This window comes from Neopelma chrysocephalum, unplaced genomic scaffold, assembly GCF_003984885.1.
Source record: "Neopelma chrysocephalum unplaced genomic scaffold, ASM398488v2 Primary Assembly neopelma1_138, whole genome shotgun sequence".
Classification (NCBI taxonomy): Eukaryota; Metazoa; Chordata; class Aves; order Passeriformes; family Pipridae; genus Neopelma; species Neopelma chrysocephalum.
This window is the reverse complement of record NW_020897800.1, coordinates 5333117-5352955: the sequence shown is the minus strand read 5'-3', so window position 1 is coordinate 5352955 and position 19839 is coordinate 5333117. Positions and strand designations below refer to the sequence as shown.

Here is a 19839-nt window from a genome sequence, read left to right as displayed (position 1 = left end):
TCCCCCATCCCCAGTTATCCCCGTTATCCCCCACTATTCCCAGTATCTCCCATCCCCAGTTATCCCCGTTATCCCCCACTATTCCCAGTATCCACCCAGCGCTCCCAGTTCCTCCTCCTCGCGTACGTGGCGCCCCCTGGCGGCGGGGCGGCCGCAGCGCGCATGCGTAGCATGGGTGGAGGGGCAATGTGGTGTGCGGGAACTGGCGCACGCGCAATACCGGGGAAGGCGCCACTACCACCAAGGAGGCGTGGCCACTGGCAGTGGGGCGTGCCTTGCGGCAGGGGGCGTGGTTGACGGGAGTGGGCGGGGCTTGAGGTAGAGGGCGGGGCCGCGGCAGTGCCCGTGCGCGGCGCATGCGCGGTGGGCGCGGCCGGGCCGTGTGAGCCGGGCCCGTCCCGCCCGTCCGCCCCCGGCCCGGCCCCGGTGAGTGCGGGGGGACCGGGGGGCACCGCCGGGGGGGGGACACACGTGGGGACACCCCGGGGACCGCGCGGCAGCCCTGGGGAAACCAGCCCGGAGGGAATCTGGGACCTCCCACCCCACACACACACATGGGGACACTGGGAACAGCCCTGAGGTAAAATGTGCCCCCGCCCGCACTATGGGGTCACACGGACCCCCGGTGGGCGGGAGGGGGTTCTGCCTGTGAGTGACTCCTTAGGAAACCTGCAGGGCGGTTCTGGCCCCGCAGCTCAGGCCCCGCCGGGGTTTGACTCGGAATAACCAAAATAACCCCCTTTTTTTCATAATTATTTTTAATTGTTCGTGCCCTGCGCTGCGGCGGCACCACCGACGTGCCGGGGCTTGTGGCTCCGGAGCCGCTGGGAGCTCCTGCCGGGGAGCGGTGAGAGGGTTGAGTCCTGGTGGGAGAGCACGAGTGTTTTCCCTTGATTCCCTTGTTTTTATTTCTGTGGTGCTTTCAAAGAGCTGTTCCGCAGACCCTGTGGAATGAGCGGCACGGGTCCACTCCCAGGCCCTTTGGAGGAGGGTCGGAGGGCCGGGAATGCTGTGAGAGGTCACCAGGGTTCGATTTCAGCTGTAATTCCCACTGTGTTCTCTCCCCGCAGGCTCCACCTGTTTCCCGTCTCTCCAGGATGAGAGAGGCCTGGGCCCGGCTCTCCCCCTCTCCCTGTAGTTGATAGTTTGGGAAGCAGAGGTGATGCTGGAGTCGAGATGGCCGACAGCGTGAGAACCTTCCTTCATGACCTCGTCAGGGTGAGCTCCGGGTCCCCGTCCCTTCAGGAGCACCTTCCTTCCCAGGGCACCTGGGAATTGAAGGAAAAGGGGCTCCAGGTGTATTTTAACACCGTTGTTTGGTGTGTCTGTTGCTGCTGAATCTCTGACAGGTTTCCCTTGGGCACAAATTAGTGTATAATATGTTGTTGTTGTTATCATACTGATTTTTATTATTAAAATGTATAATACATATAAAGTGCATAATACATATAAAATATAAAATATACATTAAGTATAAAAATATTATATATATATTAAATATAATATAAACAAAATGTATACTATATGAAACATATATATTAAATCTAGAACATATATAAAATATAATATAAATAAAATGCATAATATATACACAATATATGATATAGATGAAATATAGAATATATAAAATATAATATAAATAAAATGTATACTATATACAAAAGACATGATACATATAAAATATAGGATATAAATGAAATGTGTAATTATAAAAAACATGATAGATACAAAATATAGAATATAAATAAAATGTATGATATGTGTAAAATATATATATAAAAGATATATGAAACATACTGTACATTTCATGTATACTTTACATTTATAATATATAAATACTCTATTGATATATGTTAATGTATACATTATGTTAATATTACAGTTAATATATTAATATTACAGTTGATTATATTTAATATACAGTTGATTATATATTAATATATCAGTATTACCTATACTATTATGTAATATGTAATACATTATAATTATATATAATATCTGTTATATTATATATTAATAATATATAATATGCTATATATATGATATTATATATTAATAATATATTATAACCATGACCATAGCAGCTCTGTCCCAGCAATAAGGTCTGTGTGAACTCACTGCTCCCACCCTGCCTTCCATCATCCAGGGGTAAATACAGCCTTAAAACTGTGCTGTGACACTGAGCACCAGCTCGTGTCCAGAAGTAACTTGTGTTGGGAAACTCGCTGGGTTTGATCAGACACCTGTGGTGGGAGGAGTTGTGTCCTTTCCTGGTGCTCCCACACCATCTTCCCAACGTGGAGTAAAGGAAAACTTCTGGGCACATTCCTAGTGACAGGTTTGCAGTGATGTGGCTGGTGGGAGGATGTTTCTGGGACGAGGACAGATGCTTTTATTTATGTAGGAATGAGCATCAAACCCATACGTACAGTCAGACTTTGCACATCCCAAATATTTGTGTAATTCCACTTTATTGGCCTCCAAGTGCTGGCAGGGGATGAGGGTCCTCCTGCCAGACAGGGCTGGGAGAGATCCGACTCTTTGGCTTTTGCCAGGGTTATAAATAGTGCAGATTGGAAGAGAAATCACACCTTTACAGAAAAATTACTGCTGCTCCTGGAGATGCTGAATGAGCAGTGATTTAGGTCACCAGGCCATGGAAAAGAGGTGGTGTTGCTGCTCCAGGCCTTGGCTCCAGCTGAGCCGGGTGCTGCTTAGCCAGGGAGCTGGGCCAGCCGTGGAACCAGGAGGGCTCTGATGGCACATCCCATTCCTCCTCTCTCCTTGTGCTGCAGGGAATTAAGGACTCCATCTGGGGCATCTGCACCATCTCCAAGCTGGACGCCCGGATCCAGCAGAAAAGGGAAGAGCAGAGGCGCAGGAGAGCCAACAGCGCACTGGCCCAGCGGAGGTTTCACATGGAAGAGAAGAAGCAAGAGAAGTGAGTACAGGGCCCAGCAAGTCAGAAATGGGGTCATTCCCTTCTCCTCTGGTAGCCAGAGCCAATAAATGGGAAAAACGTGGTGTGAAACTTCCTTTTTCCACTGCATAATGGAGCTGGAGCTGTGAGATAAGAAGTCAGACCTTTTACGTTGTTTGATAATTAGCTTGGATTGCCACTGGAAGGTGTGGAGCTGTGCACGCTGAAAGAATGTGGATTTATGGGTTTCTTTTCCTCCTGAATCCTCGTGCTGCCTCAGATCCACTGTTTTTTCTGGTAGTCATGAGATCAGGGAAGAAGCAGCAGCTCAGATCCATCTTTTTTCCCCAGGCCTGCGGCGTGTGGAGCTGCAGAATCTCAGTGGCTCTGGAAATGCCAGAATTATCTCCACGTGGGAGCAAAGAGCATCTGTTCCCATGTCTGACTCCCAAACTGCGCTGGGATGTGTCTCTGCTGCCCTGATTATACTGGGCTGGCACCTCACACGGTGGTTTTGGGAATGTCTGAGACACTTCCCAATTTTTCTGCCCAGCTGGGTGGTAGGCTGGCTGAAAGGGGAAAGAAAAGTCTCCCTTGATCCCAGTCTTCCCTAGGGCTTCACACATGGGCTGCCCCTGAGGAATAATATAAATTTTAGAGGCACTAAACAGCTAAATTTTGCTGGTTTTCATTCTAACCAAGTCCCTTTGGTAGCAGGAGCTGACTGGGAAAGTGCTGCAGAGTCTCACAGAGCTGCTCGTGTGTCCAGATAGCGACACCAAAACCACCCTGAGCTGAAACAGTCTCTGCTGAGACCAAAAAACACCCCAAACTCCCTAATTTTATTGTGCCAAGAGTTTAAGGAGAATGATGCCTGAGATCTCCAATAAATGCTTAAAAATCTGGAAGAAAGCTTTGCTTTTCTTCCGTTTCAGTGCAGATTGTGGGAATTAATAAAGGCTGAAAGAGTCTCCCTGATGTAAATCTTGTAGAGACCTGGTGTGAGTCTGCGTGGGGATTCCTTCCAGGATTCCCCTGTTTGGATAAAATCAGGTGCACCACTGTCGTGGAGCTGGTTCTTGGGGACATTTCCAAGGTGTCCCAAGTGTGGGGCAGAAGCTTTGTCCAGGTGCTGGGACATTAACAGGTCTCTCTCCTGCAGTGAACCCCGGATAGTGAGCCGGATATTTCAGTGTTGTGCCTGGAACGGAGGTGTCTTCTGGGTACGTGGAGACTTCTTATTTTTCATGTGTTTTATTTTAAAACCCCTGTGGAAACCCCATGTCCTGCTCCAGCCCTCATGCTGAGAGCTGTTGGTGTGGCAGCAGGAATTGCTGGATGTTCCCATCCCAGTGCTGTATTTTAAGGGATTCACTCTGGGATATAGGACCATAGGCTCGCTCAGGAGACCCACACATGAACCCATGAGCTGCTTTTCCAACTCTCCACCAAAATACTCAACTCCTGCTCTGCTGCAGCCTGGGATACTGCTTTACCAATTGGATATTGATGTCCTAAAGACATTTCCTTGGCTCTGACCTTCCCATGGCTGTGTCATGAGGCTGATCCTAATGGAGACGACACTTTGCAGCCTCATAAATCACCGGCTTCGTTCTCCCATTACACTGGGGCAGAGTACAAGGGATGGGCATGGAAATGTTCAAGTGCTCAGCTGTAGATTGTGGCTGTATTTAAGCAGAGATCCTTGTTCCTCTGTGTTTATGCATCACTGGGGGAGGAGAGGCACATCTGCCTTCAGATCCTTGGCCACAGGAGCACAGAAATGACCGTGCAGAGCCTCACTGAGAACCCTTGTTGTTTGTTTTTCCCTGCAGCTGAGTCTCTTCTTGTTCTACCGAGTGTTCATCCCCGTCCTTCAGTCGGTCACGGCGCAGATCATCGGTGGGTGCCTTTCCCCTCTGGGTGTTCTGGGGTGCTGAGCAACCCATGGATGAGTTTTGGGGGTCCCAACACCCCCACTGAGCTGTTCCTCTTCCTCCCAACCCATCCCATCATTAATTGTTCAGTAGAACAATCCAGCCATGGATTGCCCCGCTTGACAGCCCCTGTGTGTTGGGGATCCAGCCCGGGGGTTTTACCACTCAAAACACATTTGTCGGTGTATTTTTGCAATTAAATAAAAAAAGCAAGTGGGTGAAAATGTGCTTTTAGAGACATTTAAAGCGCTGCAGTCAGGAGAAATTCCCCAGAGGCTGTGCCAGGGAGATTTTGGAGGCTCCTCACGTGTGTCCCTGTCTCTCTCCCGAAGGTGACCCGTCCTTACACGGCGATGTCTGGTCCTGGCTGGAGTTCATCCTCACCTCCATTTTCAGCGCTCTCTGGGTCCTGCCCCTCTTTGTGCTCAGTAAGATTGTCAATGCCATCTGGTTCCAGGTACGTGACAGGAACCTGGGCCCTGCCTTGAGCAAACGGGGGGAGTTTCCTCGCTGGGTGGTGTGGGGGCATGAGATGAAACCCCCCTCCCCAAAATGGGCTCTGGGCAGGCAAAACAGCTCAATAACGTCCACCCAGGTTTAATTTCCCTGAAGCTCCTCTTGAGCTCCCTTTCCTCAAGTCCCCCTCTCTGGCAGGACATCGCGGACCTGGCGTTCGAGGTGTCGGGCAGGAAGCCTCACCCCTTCCCCAGCGTCAGCAAAATCATCGCAGACATGCTGTTCAACCTCCTGCTGCAGGCGCTTTTCCTCATCCAGGTGAGAGGAGACACCAAGGAACCACTGTGCTCCACCCCGAGTGGCCCCCTGTGGTGGTTCCCCCCAAATCCTGAGCGTCCCTCAGTCCTCTGCTCTTTTTCCATCCCAGGGAATGATCGTGAGCCTGTTCCCCATCGACCTCGTCGGGCAGCTGATCAGCCTCCTCCACATGTCGCTGCTTTACTCGCTCTACTGCTTTGAGTATCGCTGGTTTAACAAAGGTGAGGGGCTTTACCTGGATTGAGGGTTTCTCTGCTCAAGGAGTGTCCAATTCTGGCATCAGAGGCTGATTTTCCATCAGTTTTTATATGGAATGAAGGGTAAACATGAGCCAGCAGTGTGCTCAGGTGGCCAATGGCACCTGGCCTGCCCCAGCCATAATGTGGCCACAGGACCAGGGCAGTGCTGGGCACTGCTGAGGCACCTTGAGTGCTGTGTCCTCACTGCAAGAGAGACATTGAGGGGCTGGAGCATGTCCAGAGATGAGAACAGAGCTGGGGAAGGGTCTGAACACAAGTCTGATGAGGAGCAGCTGAGGGGGGCTCAGCCTGGAGGAAAGGAGGATCATGGGGGACCTTCTCACTCTCTGCAACTCCCTGACAGGAGGGGGGAGCCAGGGCAGGTCGGGCTCTGCTCCCGGGGAACAAGGGATAGGACAAGGGGAAATGGCATCAAGCTGTGCCAGGGGAGGGTCAGGTTGGACATGAGGAGGAATTTCTTCATGGAAAGGGTTGTCTGGCATTGGAAGGGGCTGCCCAGGGAGGTGGTGGAGTCCCCATCCCTGAAGGTGTCCAAGAAGTGACTGGATGTGGCACTCGGTGCTCTGGGCTGGGGGACAAGGCGGGGGTTAGTCACAGGTTGGACATGATGATTTTGGAGCTCTTTTCCAGCCCAATTGGTTCTGTGGTTCTGTCGTGAGGGTCTCTCCTCCCGGTGGGTCCATTCCCACGGGGTTTTCCCCTTGGCAGGAATCGAAATGCACCAACGGTTGTCAAACATCGAGAGGAACTGGCCCTACTACTTTGGCTTCGGGTTACCACTGGCGTTCCTGACGGCCATGCAGTCCTCCTACATCATCAGGTGGGAAGGAACTGCGGCCCCTCCTCCTCCTCTGACACCCACCAGACCCACCGATTGCCTCACATTTTTTTTATTATATTTTTCCCTTTCAGTGGTTGCCTCTTTTCCATCCTTTTCCCTCTCTTCATCATCAGCGCCAACGAAGCCAGGACCCCCGGCAAAACCTAGTGAGTATCCGCCCCTCCCAGCCCCGCTGCCCCCCTCCAACACCGCTCCCAAAACCCCGGGGGGCGTTCCCGGCATCGGGAGCTGATGGACTCTCTTCCCTTGCAGCCACTTCCAGCTCCGCCTCTTCTCCTTGGTGGTTTTCCTCAGCAACAGACTCTTTCACAAGACCGTTTACCTTCAGTCCGCCCTGAGTGGTGCTTCCTCCTCTCCTTCCTCCTCCTCCTCCTCCTCGCCCTCCCCCGCCAAACACGCGGCTGCTCCGGGGCACTGAGCCGCCACTGCCCCCCGGGGAGGGGGGACACCACGGGCCTCTCCGCGCCCCCAGGGACAGGCAGGACCCGGCCTGATGAGGCGTCGCTGTCGGTTCTGCGTCTCGGGGCGGGGGGGGCGGAAATCTGGGTTTTTAACACCTTTGTGAGTTTGCAGGGGCCGGGTCGTGCCCTGCGCTTGTTTTATAGCGACTCTTTTGTACGCCTTTCCCGTGCCATGTCCCCGCCCCCGGGCCAGTGGGGCGGACTCCCCCACGCCCCGTTCTGCCGTTGTGTCTCCCCGTGTCCCCGCTGCCCCTCGTCCCCCTTCCCGCTCCCTCCATGTGCCCAAACTCAGGTCGCGGGAGGGGGGGGCGGGTATTTTTGGGAGTCCCCGCTGCCGTCGAGCACAGTGTGTCCCCCCTCTCCCTCCCCGTGCATGTACCGTTTCTGTCGGGTCGGGGAAGGAACCGGTGATGACGTTCAAAACACCCCTTTGGATATTATGGGCTGGTTTATCAACTTTTCTCTAGTATTTTCACACTGAAACATTAAAACGGAGAAACCACGAGTTCTCAGCCGTCCCGCGCCTGGCCCTGTGTTTAATGCGGGCGAAGGGGGTTCCCCTGGGCCAGGGGGGTTCACGCCGTCTGTGCCCCCGGGGGTTCCCCCGAGCGCCGCCCACGTGGCACCGCCCACGTGGCGGGGCCGACCTGCTTCCGCTTCCGCCCACGTGACGCGCCCCAAGCCCGGACGGACACGTCACGGCTCGCTCCCCGCCGGCCCCGCCCGCCTCGCGCTCCGCCAATCGGAAGGCGCCGTGCGCGGGGAGCCCCGCCCCTCGGCTGAGTGCGCGGCGCCTCAGCCAATGAGGGTGGGCGGCTCTGGAGTGGCGTGTGCGGGGCCCAATGGGGAGCGGGCGGGGCTTGCGGCGGCGGCGGTGAGGGCAGGGCGGCTGCGCGGCGCGGATGGAGCGGGCGGAGGGGCCGCCCTGAGGGACCGGCCGGGACGGGCTGAGGGTGTGAGTGAGGGGGGCGTGGGGGGCGCAGGGCCGGGCGGTGCGGGCTGCGCGCTGTTGGGCGCCTGGGCTGTGCGGAGAGCCCGGGAAGAGGCAGCTCCGGGGTGAGGGGTGTCTGGCTCTGAGGGGGGTGAGGGGTTCTGGGGTGCCCAGTTCTGTGGGGCCCTGGGTTTCGGGGTGGGCGGCGCAGTGGGTTGAGCCCTCGCGCGTGTGGGGTGGGATGGTGGTGTCTGTGAGGGGCTGGAGCCTTGCGGGGGGTCGGGGGTGTGCGGGGGGTGCTCTGTGTCACCGGGAGCTCTGGTGCTGAACGGCCCCCCCGGGGCAGAGCCGGAGGTACCTGCCCCCCGCCGTTATCAGCTGCTTCACTGCCGCGGGGCATCCAGGAAACATCCACCGGACGGGGTTCTCCCTGCACCAGTGCCCAGCGTGTGCCCGCGAGAAGCACTTCCAGGGCACGGGAAGGTTTCCTTCAGGCGCAGTTTGTTTGATTTTTTTTTTTTTTTTTTAAATCTCAGCCCGTCCCAGTTGTGTTGTAGCTCATAGACCCTGAACTGAGGATTTACTCACCTGGGACTGAGCCTGCCTGGGGCAGCGGGAGGAGTTTTCCTCATTGATTGGGTTAAAGCAGGACTTTAAAGACATCTGAGTGTTTTCAAGAGTAAGAAAGATGTTAAAGCTGTTGGTCTCTAGTCACGGTTTCACTTCCTTGGTGTCTGACCCCAGAATTTCTCTGGCTTTTGCTCCACCCAGGGAGGTTGAATTAAACAGCCACGTTGTCTGGTGTGAGCAAAGCTGATTTACTCTCCTTGTCTGCATTAACAAACCACCAATACATCTATATATTTAACAAATAATTCAAAGTGGGAGCAACAGGGAGTTGTTTGTACTTGCTGCACATGAGAAAAAGCACCAATTTCTTGCATTCTCCATGGGTTATATTTTTTGTGCATCACTTGCAGGTGGTGGCTAAACTTCAGAGAGCAGCCAAGGGGGAGGCAGAGGCTTTGCTCAAAGCTTACACTCAGGTTTGCAGAGGCTTTGCTCAAAGCTTACACGGGGGTTTTGTTCTGTACACAGAGAAACAGGTGCATCCTCTGCCCCGGAGAAGTTCTGGGCTCTGTGAAGGGAGGAAAACCAGCCAAGACTTGGGGTGACTGCTCAGGTGAGGGCGGGAGGGGAGGGAGGCACAAGCACCTGGCAGGGCTGAAGGGTGGGCAGGAATGGGGGGTTAAGGTCCGAGTTCATGAAGCCTTCAGGGGTCTGAGTCGCTCCTGTTGGTGTCCAGGTATTCCAGGATCCTCAGGCTGTGCCTTGGATGTGAAAAATGACCAAGCTGGGGTTTCTCCGGCTCTCCTACGAGAAGCAGGACACGCTGCTCAAGCTCCTCATCCTGTCCATGGCAGCTGTGCTCTGTAAGTCTGTGCCCTCAGGGATGACCCCAGGGTAGAACTGACTCTGCTCCTTCTTCCTCTTCTCATTCAGGCTGTGAAGTTTTCACCTGCCTTTAAACCACACCATAATCCTTCTTTGCCTTTTCCTTTGAAAACTGCCTCTTTCTTTACCTTTCCATTGACCAATTTAATACAAAAATTGTTTTAATCCAGCAAAGAAGTGGGACAACCGAGCTTGGGGAGCTCTGTGTGTTCACTCTGCCCCTTCTCTGTGTTTGCAGCTTTCTCCACAAGGCTCTTTTCCGTCTTAAGATTTGAAAGTGTCATCCATGAATTTGATCCGTAAGTTTTTCTCAGTTCCTGGGGGCTTGTTGGGTTTTTCCTCTCCTGGAGCATGTGGAATTCGGGTGGTGTGTGCCATGCTCAGTTAATCCCCATAGAGGATGTGGGATTTGGATGGCAGGTTTCAGTGCAGCTTGGTTTTCCTTTTCCACACCCAAAATTCACTCAGTACCCAGGGCTCTTCCTGCAGCCTGGGTCCAGGAGTGGCCTGCCATTGCTTTTCTGCTGGAATGGGGTTATTCCCTGCCTGGGTGCCACAGGAGAGAGGGCTCCTGGGACAGCCTGTGTCTGTGTCCCAGGCTTGTCGCTGATTAAATCAGTCCTAAGGGAGACTGTTACCTTTGCAAACCTACTTTTTACCCCCCTGGGAGGAGGGAGGAACCTTTGCAGCCAAGGTTTGGGGGCAGTTGAGGGAAACTGGGCTGGTTCCCTCCATATGGGATGCACGGGATGAGCCCTCACAGCACCTCATTACCCCTACAGGTACTTCAACTACCGCACCACCCGCTTCCTGGCCGAGGAGGGCTTCTACAAATTCCACAACTGGTTTGATGACCGAGCGTGGTACCCCCTGGGCAGGATCATCGGGGGCACCATTTACCCAGGTGAAGCTTCTGCCGAGCTAAAACACACCTGGCACAAGGGAAAATTGGGAGAGGGGTGGGGAGTGCCCATGGAGCACATCCCTGAGTGCCAGCTGGGACAGAGGGGAGCTCGGGGATGCGGCCTGGGCAGCAGCTCCCTCCTGGCCAGGCTGTGGAGCGCCCTGAGGAAGGTGTGTCCATGCTGCAGGTCTGATGATCACATCAGCAGCGATCTACCACGTGCTGCACTTCTTCCACATCACCATCGACATCCGCAACGTCTGCGTGTTCCTGGCCCCCCTCTTCTCCTCCTTCACCACCATCGTGACTTACCACCTCACCAAAGAGCTCAAGGTATGGGGACCACCGGGGTGCCCCTCACAGGCTCGGGCTTTCCCAAGGAGCAGGGGCTCTTTGCTTTATAGGAGAGCAGCTGGGTCGGAGTCTTGGAGGTCACCACCACACTGCTCAAAACCCTCACCTCCTGGGAAGTGGGAGATCTTTTCCAACTTCGTTTCCACACTCAGTTTTTATACCTTTGAGTAATAAAGCCCCTAAACCCTGACATTTTTCCCCCTGGCTGTGTTTCTCCCAGGATGCAGGGGCAGGGCTCCTCGCTGCCGCCATGATCGCCGTGGTGCCCGGGTACATCTCTCGATCCGTCGCCGGCTCCTACGATAACGAAGGTGAGTTTGTGACCCCCGGGGAAACCTTTAAGGACTGCTGGGAAATGGAAGATGGTGATAAAAGTGCTGCAGGGCACGACAGAGGCCCAGGGAGCCCTGCCAGGCTTGTGCCATACAAACCCGACTGATCAGAGATCTGAGGTGTTTCTGTCCCATGCAGGGAAGAAGAGGGAGTGTTTCCCAACTCTGGCAGTGGGTGTACTCTGTTCCCAGTATCCTTGTTTGCCAATCAGAAAGGGGTTTGCCACCTCCACAGACTCCACCTGGGACTGGAGCTACTGCATGGTTCCCCCATGCTTTTATCTCCATTCTGGGAGTGTCTGGCAAAGACAGGAGTCTCACTGTCAATGCCTGGGGCAGAGGAGGATCCAGGTTCCTTTCTAGTAGCTGGCCTTTTGGGGGCTGTGTAAGGAGTTCTTTCAGCTGGTGTGCCTGGAAGAAGCCACTAGAGGTGTTACTTGCAGTGAGACACAAACCCTTCAGTGTTTCAGTCTAGAAATTGGAGATAAAATGCTTCTCTCAGGCTTTTCTTTGTACAAGGTGCTCTTCCACCTTCTGATGGACCATCAAAAGCATTTATATGTATGTTTTTAATGGATTGAGTGCTCTGCTGCGCCCCAGGGGTGACATTAAATCCTTCTGGTCCTCCTGCAGGTATTGCCATATTCTGCATGCTCTTGACCTACTACATGTGGATCAAGGCTGTCAAAACTGGCTCCATCTACTGGGCAGCCATGTGTGCCCTGGCCTATTTCTACATGGTGAGTGCCCCCTCTCCCCATGCCAGGGTGATCCCAACTCCGAGGTCCCTCTGCTTATGGAGATGGGAACCCACGGTGTGCCATTCCTGTGGCTGTGTGTCCAGGGAGCTGGAACCTCCATGGAGGTGGAAATGGAGTGGATGCTTGCTTTATTAGTTTCCACTTCCCAAACTAGTGGGTTTTTTTGTAAGGTTTTATTAGTAATGTTAAAAAGTCCATGTTTGTGGCAGCTGAGGTGTCAAGGATGCCCTTAGAGCAGATCCCAGCTGGCATTGCCATTGGGTGAAAATCCTACCTGTGATCCCAGGAAAACCAAACCTGCCACATTTCACCTCTGCAGCTGTTCAGTCCTGGAACTTGTGGGCCTGTCTGGTTTGTGTCTCACAGGTCTCCTCGTGGGGTGGCTACGTCTTCCTGATCAACCTCATCCCCCTGCACGTCCTGGTGCTGATGCTGACCGGGCGCTTCTCCCACAGGATCTACGTAGCCTATTGCACAGTCTACTGCCTGGGAACCATCCTCTCCATGCAGATCTCCTTTGTTGGCTTCCAGGTGGGCACCAGCAAGATTTGCACACTCAGGGGTGGGTTGCAACAGAACATCAGCGTGTTGCCACCTTGTTTCCCTTCTTGCTTTGCAGTTGTAAGTGGGTGCTGGCTCCTTATTCCAGCTCCCATGATGCTGATTCCTTGCCACCTTTGGCAAAATAAACTTTCGGAGGTGCTGGATGACTTTCAAAGCTGCTGATAACCTTCATGGCACTGGTTGCCTGCCGTAAAAATATCTGGTTTTGGTGAAGGCAACACTGGTGCCATTGTGTGTCTTGGTGTGGCAGGAAACGTGCCTGCCTGGCTCATGTTTCCAAGAGAATCCAGTTAACTTTCCATGTGGATTCTTATCAGAATCAAAGCAGATGTAGGAAAGGGACTCATGCCAGCTGTGCCAACCACAGGGAGGGAACATCTGAACATTTTCCTGTGACTTTGGCAGCGATTGTGCCGAGAAGTGATTTATGATAAAAGCCGATAACGGGTGCGACAGGGCTCTTGTTCTACCCTGTGTCTGACCCTGCCTGCCCCGCTCCCAGCCCGTCCTCTCCTCGGAGCACATGGCTGCCCTCGGAGTCTTCGGCTTGTGCCAGATCCATGCCTTCGTGGACTACCTCCGGAGCAAGCTGAACCCCCAGCAGTTCGAAATCCTCTTCAGGAGCGTCATTTCCCTGGTTGGCTTCGTCCTCCTCAGCATCGGGGCCGTGCTGATGCTCACAGGTAGCCAAGATCGTGGCCATAATGAAGGTGTTGCACCCCCTTTCCTTGCTTCCAAGGGCATGGAATTTGTCCGTCCTAACTCTGTGTTGCTGTGGTGTCAGTGCCTGTGAGCCCCTTCGAAGGGGGAGGCTGGGACCTGCCCCAATTTGTGCGTTAGCAGGGAATATTTAAGCAGCAGCTGCAGGATCTGAGGGGCAGAGACGCTGGGCTGGTGCTGCAGATACTGAACCTCGCTCTGTAGTTGCAAAGAGATGCCCAAAACAGAGGTTGGGTGGAGAGGAGGGTTTTTAGGGTAAAATTGCCTTTTATTTCCTTTCTAAAATGGCAGGTTTGAGTAATAGAGAAGTTGAACGAGGTCTGGCGTTGCTCATTCAGCCTCATGTGTGCTTCCCCGGGAAAGCGTGTGTTGGCATTGCCAGTTACTCTCTGCTGGATCCAAAGAGGATTTGTTTTCTCCTCTTTCCTAGGGAAGATCTCCCCGTGGACGGGGCGTTTCTACTCCCTGCTGGACCCTTCCTACGCCAAGAACAACATCCCCATCATCGCCTCCGTCTCTGAGCACCAGCCCACCACCTGGTCCTCCTACTACTTTGACCTGCAGCTCCTGGTGTTCATGTTCCCGGGTGAGTCACCAACCCTGAGTTATTCACCAGAGGGTTTGTCCTGCCTCTCCTGGGGTGCTGAGCGTGGGGGGAGTGCTGTGTGCCTGGTTTTATGTCATTTCTGAGCTGACCTGTGTCTCTCCCCCACACAGTCGGTCTCTATTACTGCTTCAGCAACCTCTCGGACGCCCGGATCTTCATCATCATGTATGGCGTGACCAGCATGTACTTCTCGGCTGTCATGGTGAGGACTGTGGCCTCCTGGCTTCTAGCAAAGCTGATTTATTTTTCTGAACTTAAGGATGATTCTTTCCCCCTGAGGGTTCTTCTCCCTTCTTTTTATTTTGGGAGTTTGCCCCTCTGTGCAGCGAGGTTGCAAAAGTCACTGGTTTGGGTGTTACTTCCCTCAGACCAGTGTCACCCACTGGTCACTGTTCCTTGTGCCCTTGAGCCGAGCTGAAAACCCAACCAAATTCTCCGAGTTTCCGAGCAGGGGCTGCTGACAAATGGCTGCCAATGAACCCATTTCCACTCTTCCTCTGGCACCCCAAGCCCTAAATGTGGTTGAGTTGTGGTGTGGAGGCATTTACCAATCCTTGCCTCCACCTAAGACTGGTGATTGAGGTCATGACAGCACATTGGCCCATTTTGAGTGTCCGAGATTGTGGCAGCTCCCCACTACAAAAATCAGCCACAAGGCTGATGTATCCACAGAATTTGAGGTGCTGGATTAGGAATGGCATCAAATTCCCTCTTTTCTTGCATCTCTGCCTGGATTCCTTCTCCGACAGTTCTGCTGTTGCTGTAGGTGCGTCTCATGCTGGTGCTGGCCCCGGTGATGTGCATCCTGTCTGGCATCGGGGTCTCACAGGTGTTGTCCACCTACATGAAGAACCTGGATATCAGCCGGCCGGACAAGAAGAGCAAAAAGCAGCAAGACTCCACCTACCCCATCAAAAACGAGGTGCGTGCTGGGCCAGCTCGGGAGGATGCCTGGTCTTGGCGGGGCCAAGTGCGGGAGGCTGACGGCCTCGTCCCTCCAGCGCTGAGACTCCGGGCTGCTCCCGCAGGTTGCCAGCGGCATGATCCTGGTCATGGCGTTCTTCCTGATCACTTACACCTTCCACTCCACCTGGGTGACCAGCGAGGCCTATTCCTCCCCCTCCATCGTGCTGTCTGCCCGCGGCGGGGACGGCAGCAGGATCATCTTTGATGACTTCAGAGAAGCTTATTACTGGCTGCGGCACAACACGCCGGAGGTTCGGGGGGGTTTGGGACATTGGGGACCCGATGTTTTCCACTGAGGCGCTGACAGCATGGCCCATTTTTGGGTGTAGGATGCAAAGGTGATGTCCTGGTGGGACTACGGGTACCAGATCACCGCCATGGCCAACCGGACCATCCTGGTGGACAACAACACCTGGAACAACACGCACATCTCCCGCGTCGGCCAGGTGGGTCCTTCCCTCGCCCGCTGCCTTGCCCGGCCTTTCTGGGCACCACATGTTGTGGCTGACGCCGTGTTTGCCCCAGGCCATGGCATCGACGGAGGAGAAAGCCTATGAGATCATGAGAGAGCTGGACGTCAGCTACGTGCTGGTCATCTTCGGTGGCCTCACCGGGTACTCGTCCGATGGTAAGATCCCTCTCTGAGCTGGGTCAGACCCGTCCAGGGGTGCTGGTGCCAGCCGGGGCTGTGGAGTGGAAATGGTGCCAGAACACTCCTCTCTGGACCTGCACGTACCTTCTTAACTCTCCCTCAACTCCAGTTCTTGCTCTTGGCCACCCAAATCAATCCATCTCCTCAATCCTGACCCCCTCAACTCAGCTTGACTCCTCATTCTTTTGCCTGAACTCAACTCTTTGTTCTTTCACCCCGACTCAACCCCTTGCTCTTGGCCACCCAAATCAACTCCTGTGCTCATTCTTTGCCCCCGAACTTAACTCGTTGCTCCTGGCCCCCGGCTCAACTCAAACCGTTGCTCTTGGCAATTCAACTCATTTTTTTACCCCAACTCAACCCCTCACTCTCTGCCCCCCAACTCTCTGCTGTTCACCTTCCAGACATCAACAAGTTCCTGTGGATGGTGCGGATCGGGGGCAGCACGGACACAGGGCGCCACATCAAGGAGCACGACTACTACACCCCCACCGGGGAGTTCCGTGTGGACCGCGAGGGCTCCCCAGTGCTGCTCAACTGCCTCATGTACAAGATGTGCTACTACCGCTTCGGCCAGGTCTACACCGAGGCCAGTGAGTCCCCAGAACCACCCCCCGCGGGGGTGACACCGCTTTTGGGGCGCTCCACCAAGCCCTGACATCTCCAGGGCACGGTGTGGCAGCGCTGCCTGTCCTTTGCCCTCTCCCAGAGCGACCGCCGGGCTACGACCGGGTGAGGAACGCCGAAATCGGCAACAAGGACTTTGAGCTGGACGTGCTGGAGGAGGCCTACACCACAGAGCACTGGCTGGTCCGAATATACAAGGTATGGCCCCAGGACGAGCCCAGACCCCCCGATTTGGGGAAAAAAAATGGAGTTCCACCTAACGAGGCTTTTTTTTTTTCCCTGCCCAGGTGAAAGATTTGGACAACCGCGGGTTGTCGAGGACGTAGAGGAGCCGGGGGCGACCACGCCGGACACGCACTGACCCAGCCTTGGCCTGTGCAGCAGAGATTTGGGGGTTTGTGGGGTGTGAGGGGGGGCTGTTCCGGGGTTGTTTTGTACCGTTTGTAAGCGCAGGCAGCGGCGGGAGGGCCCCCCTGCCCCGTCCTGTCCCGCCGGGAGTGACTTTTATATACACACAGGGCCGCCGCCGAATCGGGAGCTGCGGCTCTGACCCCGGGGCTGATCGACCGGGAGTCGCAAAGAGGATGAATAAATAAAACAAAAACAGTTAAAAAAAAAAAAAGAGTGGCGATTTTGGTGGGGTTTTTATCCCTGAGTTCTGCCAGAGGGACTTCGGGGCTGTTTGGACGCGTTTAATCGCTTGGGGTGGTGGGGCGGGGGGTTGTCGCAACCTGGTCACGGGGGGGCGGGGTTTAAATTGAGGGTGTGGTCGCGCTGGGGGCGTGGCCGGGGCATTGCGCGCGCAGGGCGGGGCGGGGCGCGCGGCTCTGGCGGGAAAAGGCGGCGTGGCCGGAGCGGGACCGGGATCGGGGGCGGGATCGCGGGCCCGGAGCGGGGCCGGGGCCGCGGCCGGGCATGGCCGTGCCCTTCGTGGAGGACTGGGACCTGGTGCAGACGCTGGGCGAAGGCGCCTACGGGGAGTGAGTGCGGCGGGGCCCGGGGAGGGCGGGTCGGGGTCGCTGCCGGCCGGGTCCGCCCCTTCCCTGCCCCTTGCTCAACTCCCCCCCCTCCGTGTGCCGCTTGCACACCCGCTGCTGGTCCCTGCGTGGCTCTGTGCCCACTGCGTGCCCGCTGCTTGCTTGGGCATCGCATGCCCTGTGTGTGCCCACTGTTTGGCTTTTGTGTGCACCTTGTGTGCCCACTTGTTTGCCTCATGCGTGGCCATTGCTTGCCCTGTGTGTGCCCACCGTGAGCCCCTTATGTGTCCTCTGTTTGCCCACTGCATCCCATCGCACACCCGGAGCGTGCCCCTCACACACCCACTGCTCTGCCTCCTCCTGCGCTCCCTGCCTGTTCCTTGCCCACTACCTGTTCCCAGTGGCAATATTCCTTGCCCATTTCCTACCTACTCCCTGCTCCCTGCCTGTCTCTAGTGGCAGCGTTTCCTGACCATTCCCTGTTCCCAGTGGCAATATTCCTTGCCCATTCCCTGCCTGCTCCCTGCTCCCTGCCTGTCTCTAGTGGCAGCATTCCCTGCCCATTCCCTGTCCCCAGTGACAATATTCCTTGCCCATTCCCTGCCTGCTCCCTGCCTGTCCCTAGTGGCAGCATTCCCTGCCCATTCCCTGTCCCCAGTGACAATATTCCTTGCCCGTTCCCTACCTGCTCCTTACTTGTTTCTAGTGGCAGCATTCCCTGCCCATTCTTCATCCCCAGGGGCAATATTCCTTGCCCATTCCCTGCCTGCTCCCTGCCTGTCCCTAGTGGCAGCATTCCCTGCCCATTCCGCATCCCCAGGGGCAATATTCCTTGCCCGTTCCCTACCTGCTGCCTGTCTCTAGTGACAGCATTCCCTGCCCGTTCCATGCCCACTCCCTGTCCACAGTGGCAACATTCCTTGCCCATTCCCTGCCTGCTCCCTGCCTGTCCCTAGCGGCAGCATTCCCTGCCATTCCCTGCCCGTTCCCTGCCCGCCCCAGGGTGCAGCTGGCCGTGAACCGCCGCACGGAGGAGGCCGTGGCCGTGAAGATCGTGGACATGAAGCGCGCGGCCGAGTGCCCGGAGAACATCAAGAAGGAAATCTGCATCAACAAGATGCTGAGCCACGAGAACGTCGTGCGCTTCTACGGGCACCGGCGGGAAGGGGCCACGCAGTACCTGTTCCTGGAGTACTGCCGCGGCGGGGAGCTCTTCGACCGCATCGGTGCGCACGGGGGGCCGGGGACATGGGCCAGCCGGGCAGCTGGAATTGTAAATCCCGAAGGATTTGCTCTTGGGTTTGCTCTTCTTGTTCCCCACGCGCAGAGCCAGATGTCGGGATGCCGGAGCCGGAGGCGCAGCGGTTCTTCCAGCAGCTGATCGCCGGCGTGGTGAGGGATCCCCGGGATCGCTGGTGGTGGGGATTCCCGCCCGGCACTGACCCTTCCCGTGATTCCCACCTGGCGCTGACCCTTCCCGTGATTCCCACCCGGCACTGACCTCCCCTCCATCCCCAGGTGTACCTGCACAGCATCGGCATCACCCACCGCGACCTGAAGCCGGAGAACCTGCTGCTGGATGACCGAGGTGTGGGGGACACACACACACAGCCCTCTCTGACCCCCCTTGAGTTTTCATCTTTTAATTTTTAAATTTAAATTTTCATCTTTTAATTTTGAAATATATTTTAGTTGAATGTTTAATTTCAATTAAACCTTTTAATTTTTTAATTTGAACGCTTAATTTTTTCCGTTTGAATTTTTACTTTGGGGTTTTAACTTTAGTATTAATTTAAATTTTATCAAGACTTTTTAATTTGACTTTTTAAATATTTTTAATGTTTTAATATATTAATACTTAAGTTTGTTTCCTAATTTAAACTCTTAATTTGAATTTGTACTTTGATCTGGATTTTTGATTTCTATTTTATTTGCGTTTTAATTTAAATTTTAAGTTGAACTTTTAAATCCTAATTTGAATATTTAGTTTGAATTTGTGTTCTAATTTGAGCTTTTAGTTTAAATTTTTATTTGAATTTAAATTTGAATTTCCAACTTGATTTTTTGATATAAACTTCTATTTTTAATTCAAGTTTTTAATCAGAATTTTTAATCTGAATGTCTGATTAATTTTTTTCATTTTTAGTTGCATTTTTAATTTTAATTCAAGTCTTTAATTTCAACTTTTATTTTCAATTTTTTATTTTTAACCAGCGTTTAATTCAAGTTTCTAATTAAGATTTTTATTTGAACTTTTAATTTAAACGTTTAATTTGAATTTATAATTACAATTTTTATTTACATTTTATACTAATTTAGAGTTTAATTGCATTTTTAATCAATTTAAGTTTCGGGGTTTAAATTTGAATTTTTGACTTGAGTTTTTAATTTGAATTTTTGAATTTAAATTTTTGAATTTTGAATTTACATTTTTAATTTGGGCTTCAGACAACTTGAAGATCTCGGATTTTGGCCTGGCCACAGTGTTCCGGCACAACGGGCGGGAGCGGCTCCTGAACAAGATGTGTGGGACACTCCCCTACGTGGCCCCGGAGCTGCTGCGGCGCCCGGAATTCCGAGCGGAGCCCGTGGATGTCTGGGCCTGTGGTGTCGTGCTGACAGCCATGCTGGCAGGAGGTGGGATACAGGGATGTGTGGGATGGATAGGGGGAACACATGGTGCCAGATGGAGGTGGGAATACAGGGATGTATGGAATGCGCAGAGGGGACACGTGATGCTGGCTGGAGGTGGGATACAGGGATGTATGGAATGCATGACATGGTGCTGGATGGAGA

General features: G+C 53.9%; 3 protein-coding genes across 5 annotated transcripts in view; all 3 read left to right on the top strand.

The window, feature by feature from the left end:
- Positions 1 to 343: 343 nt before the first annotated feature.
- Positions 344 to 7711, top strand: EI24 (EI24, autophagy associated transmembrane protein). Of its 2 annotated transcripts, none has more exons than XM_027699452.1 (11): positions 344 to 426; positions 1071 to 1218; positions 2796 to 2941; positions 4083 to 4143; positions 4756 to 4822; positions 5190 to 5314; positions 5512 to 5631; positions 5741 to 5852; positions 6600 to 6711; positions 6804 to 6878; positions 6985 to 7711. In XM_027699452.1, exons 2-11 carry the CDS (start codon positions 1177 to 1179, stop codon positions 7148 to 7150), a joined length of 1026 nt encoding a protein of 341 aa, XP_027555253.1. In that variant the 5' UTR covers positions 344 to 426; positions 1071 to 1176; the 3' UTR covers positions 7151 to 7711. The 2 variants fall into 2 exon arrangements, with proteins under 2 accessions (XP_027555253.1, XP_027555254.1); XM_027699453.1 differs by lacking the exon at positions 344 to 426 and adding an exon at positions 561 to 580.
- Positions 7712 to 8055: 344 nt separating this feature from the next.
- Positions 8056 to 16688, top strand: STT3A (STT3A, catalytic subunit of the oligosaccharyltransferase complex). 2 transcript variants are annotated; one of them, XM_027699433.1, is made up of 19 exons: positions 8056 to 8148; positions 9223 to 9307; positions 9431 to 9557; positions 9818 to 9878; positions 10362 to 10483; positions 10671 to 10816; positions 11058 to 11148; positions 11803 to 11909; positions 12297 to 12461; positions 12997 to 13177; positions 13645 to 13800; positions 13932 to 14023; positions 14588 to 14743; positions 14850 to 15038; positions 15117 to 15233; positions 15313 to 15415; positions 15844 to 16032; positions 16149 to 16264; positions 16354 to 16688. In XM_027699433.1, exons 3-19 carry the CDS (start codon positions 9470 to 9472, stop codon positions 16390 to 16392), a joined length of 2118 nt encoding a protein of 705 aa, XP_027555234.1. In that variant the 5' UTR covers positions 8056 to 8148; positions 9223 to 9307; positions 9431 to 9469; the 3' UTR covers positions 16393 to 16688. The 2 variants fall into 2 exon arrangements, with proteins under 2 accessions (XP_027555234.1, XP_027555235.1); XM_027699434.1 differs by lacking the exon at positions 9223 to 9307 and having other exon boundaries at positions 8060 to 8148.
- A 258-nt stretch (positions 16689 to 16946) lies between these two features.
- Positions 16947 to 19839, top strand: part of CHEK1 (checkpoint kinase 1) — an 8311-nt gene continuing 5418 nt past the window's right edge. The window contains exons 1-5 of the mRNA XM_027699577.1: positions 16947 to 17046; positions 18046 to 18269; positions 18371 to 18435; positions 18562 to 18631; positions 19492 to 19680. Coding sequence (XP_027555378.1) covers positions 16982 to 17046; positions 18046 to 18269; positions 18371 to 18435; positions 18562 to 18631; positions 19492 to 19680 — 613 coding nt within the window. The 5' untranslated portion in view covers positions 16947 to 16981. The remainder of the gene's footprint in view (positions 17047 to 18045; positions 18270 to 18370; positions 18436 to 18561; positions 18632 to 19491; positions 19681 to 19839) is intronic.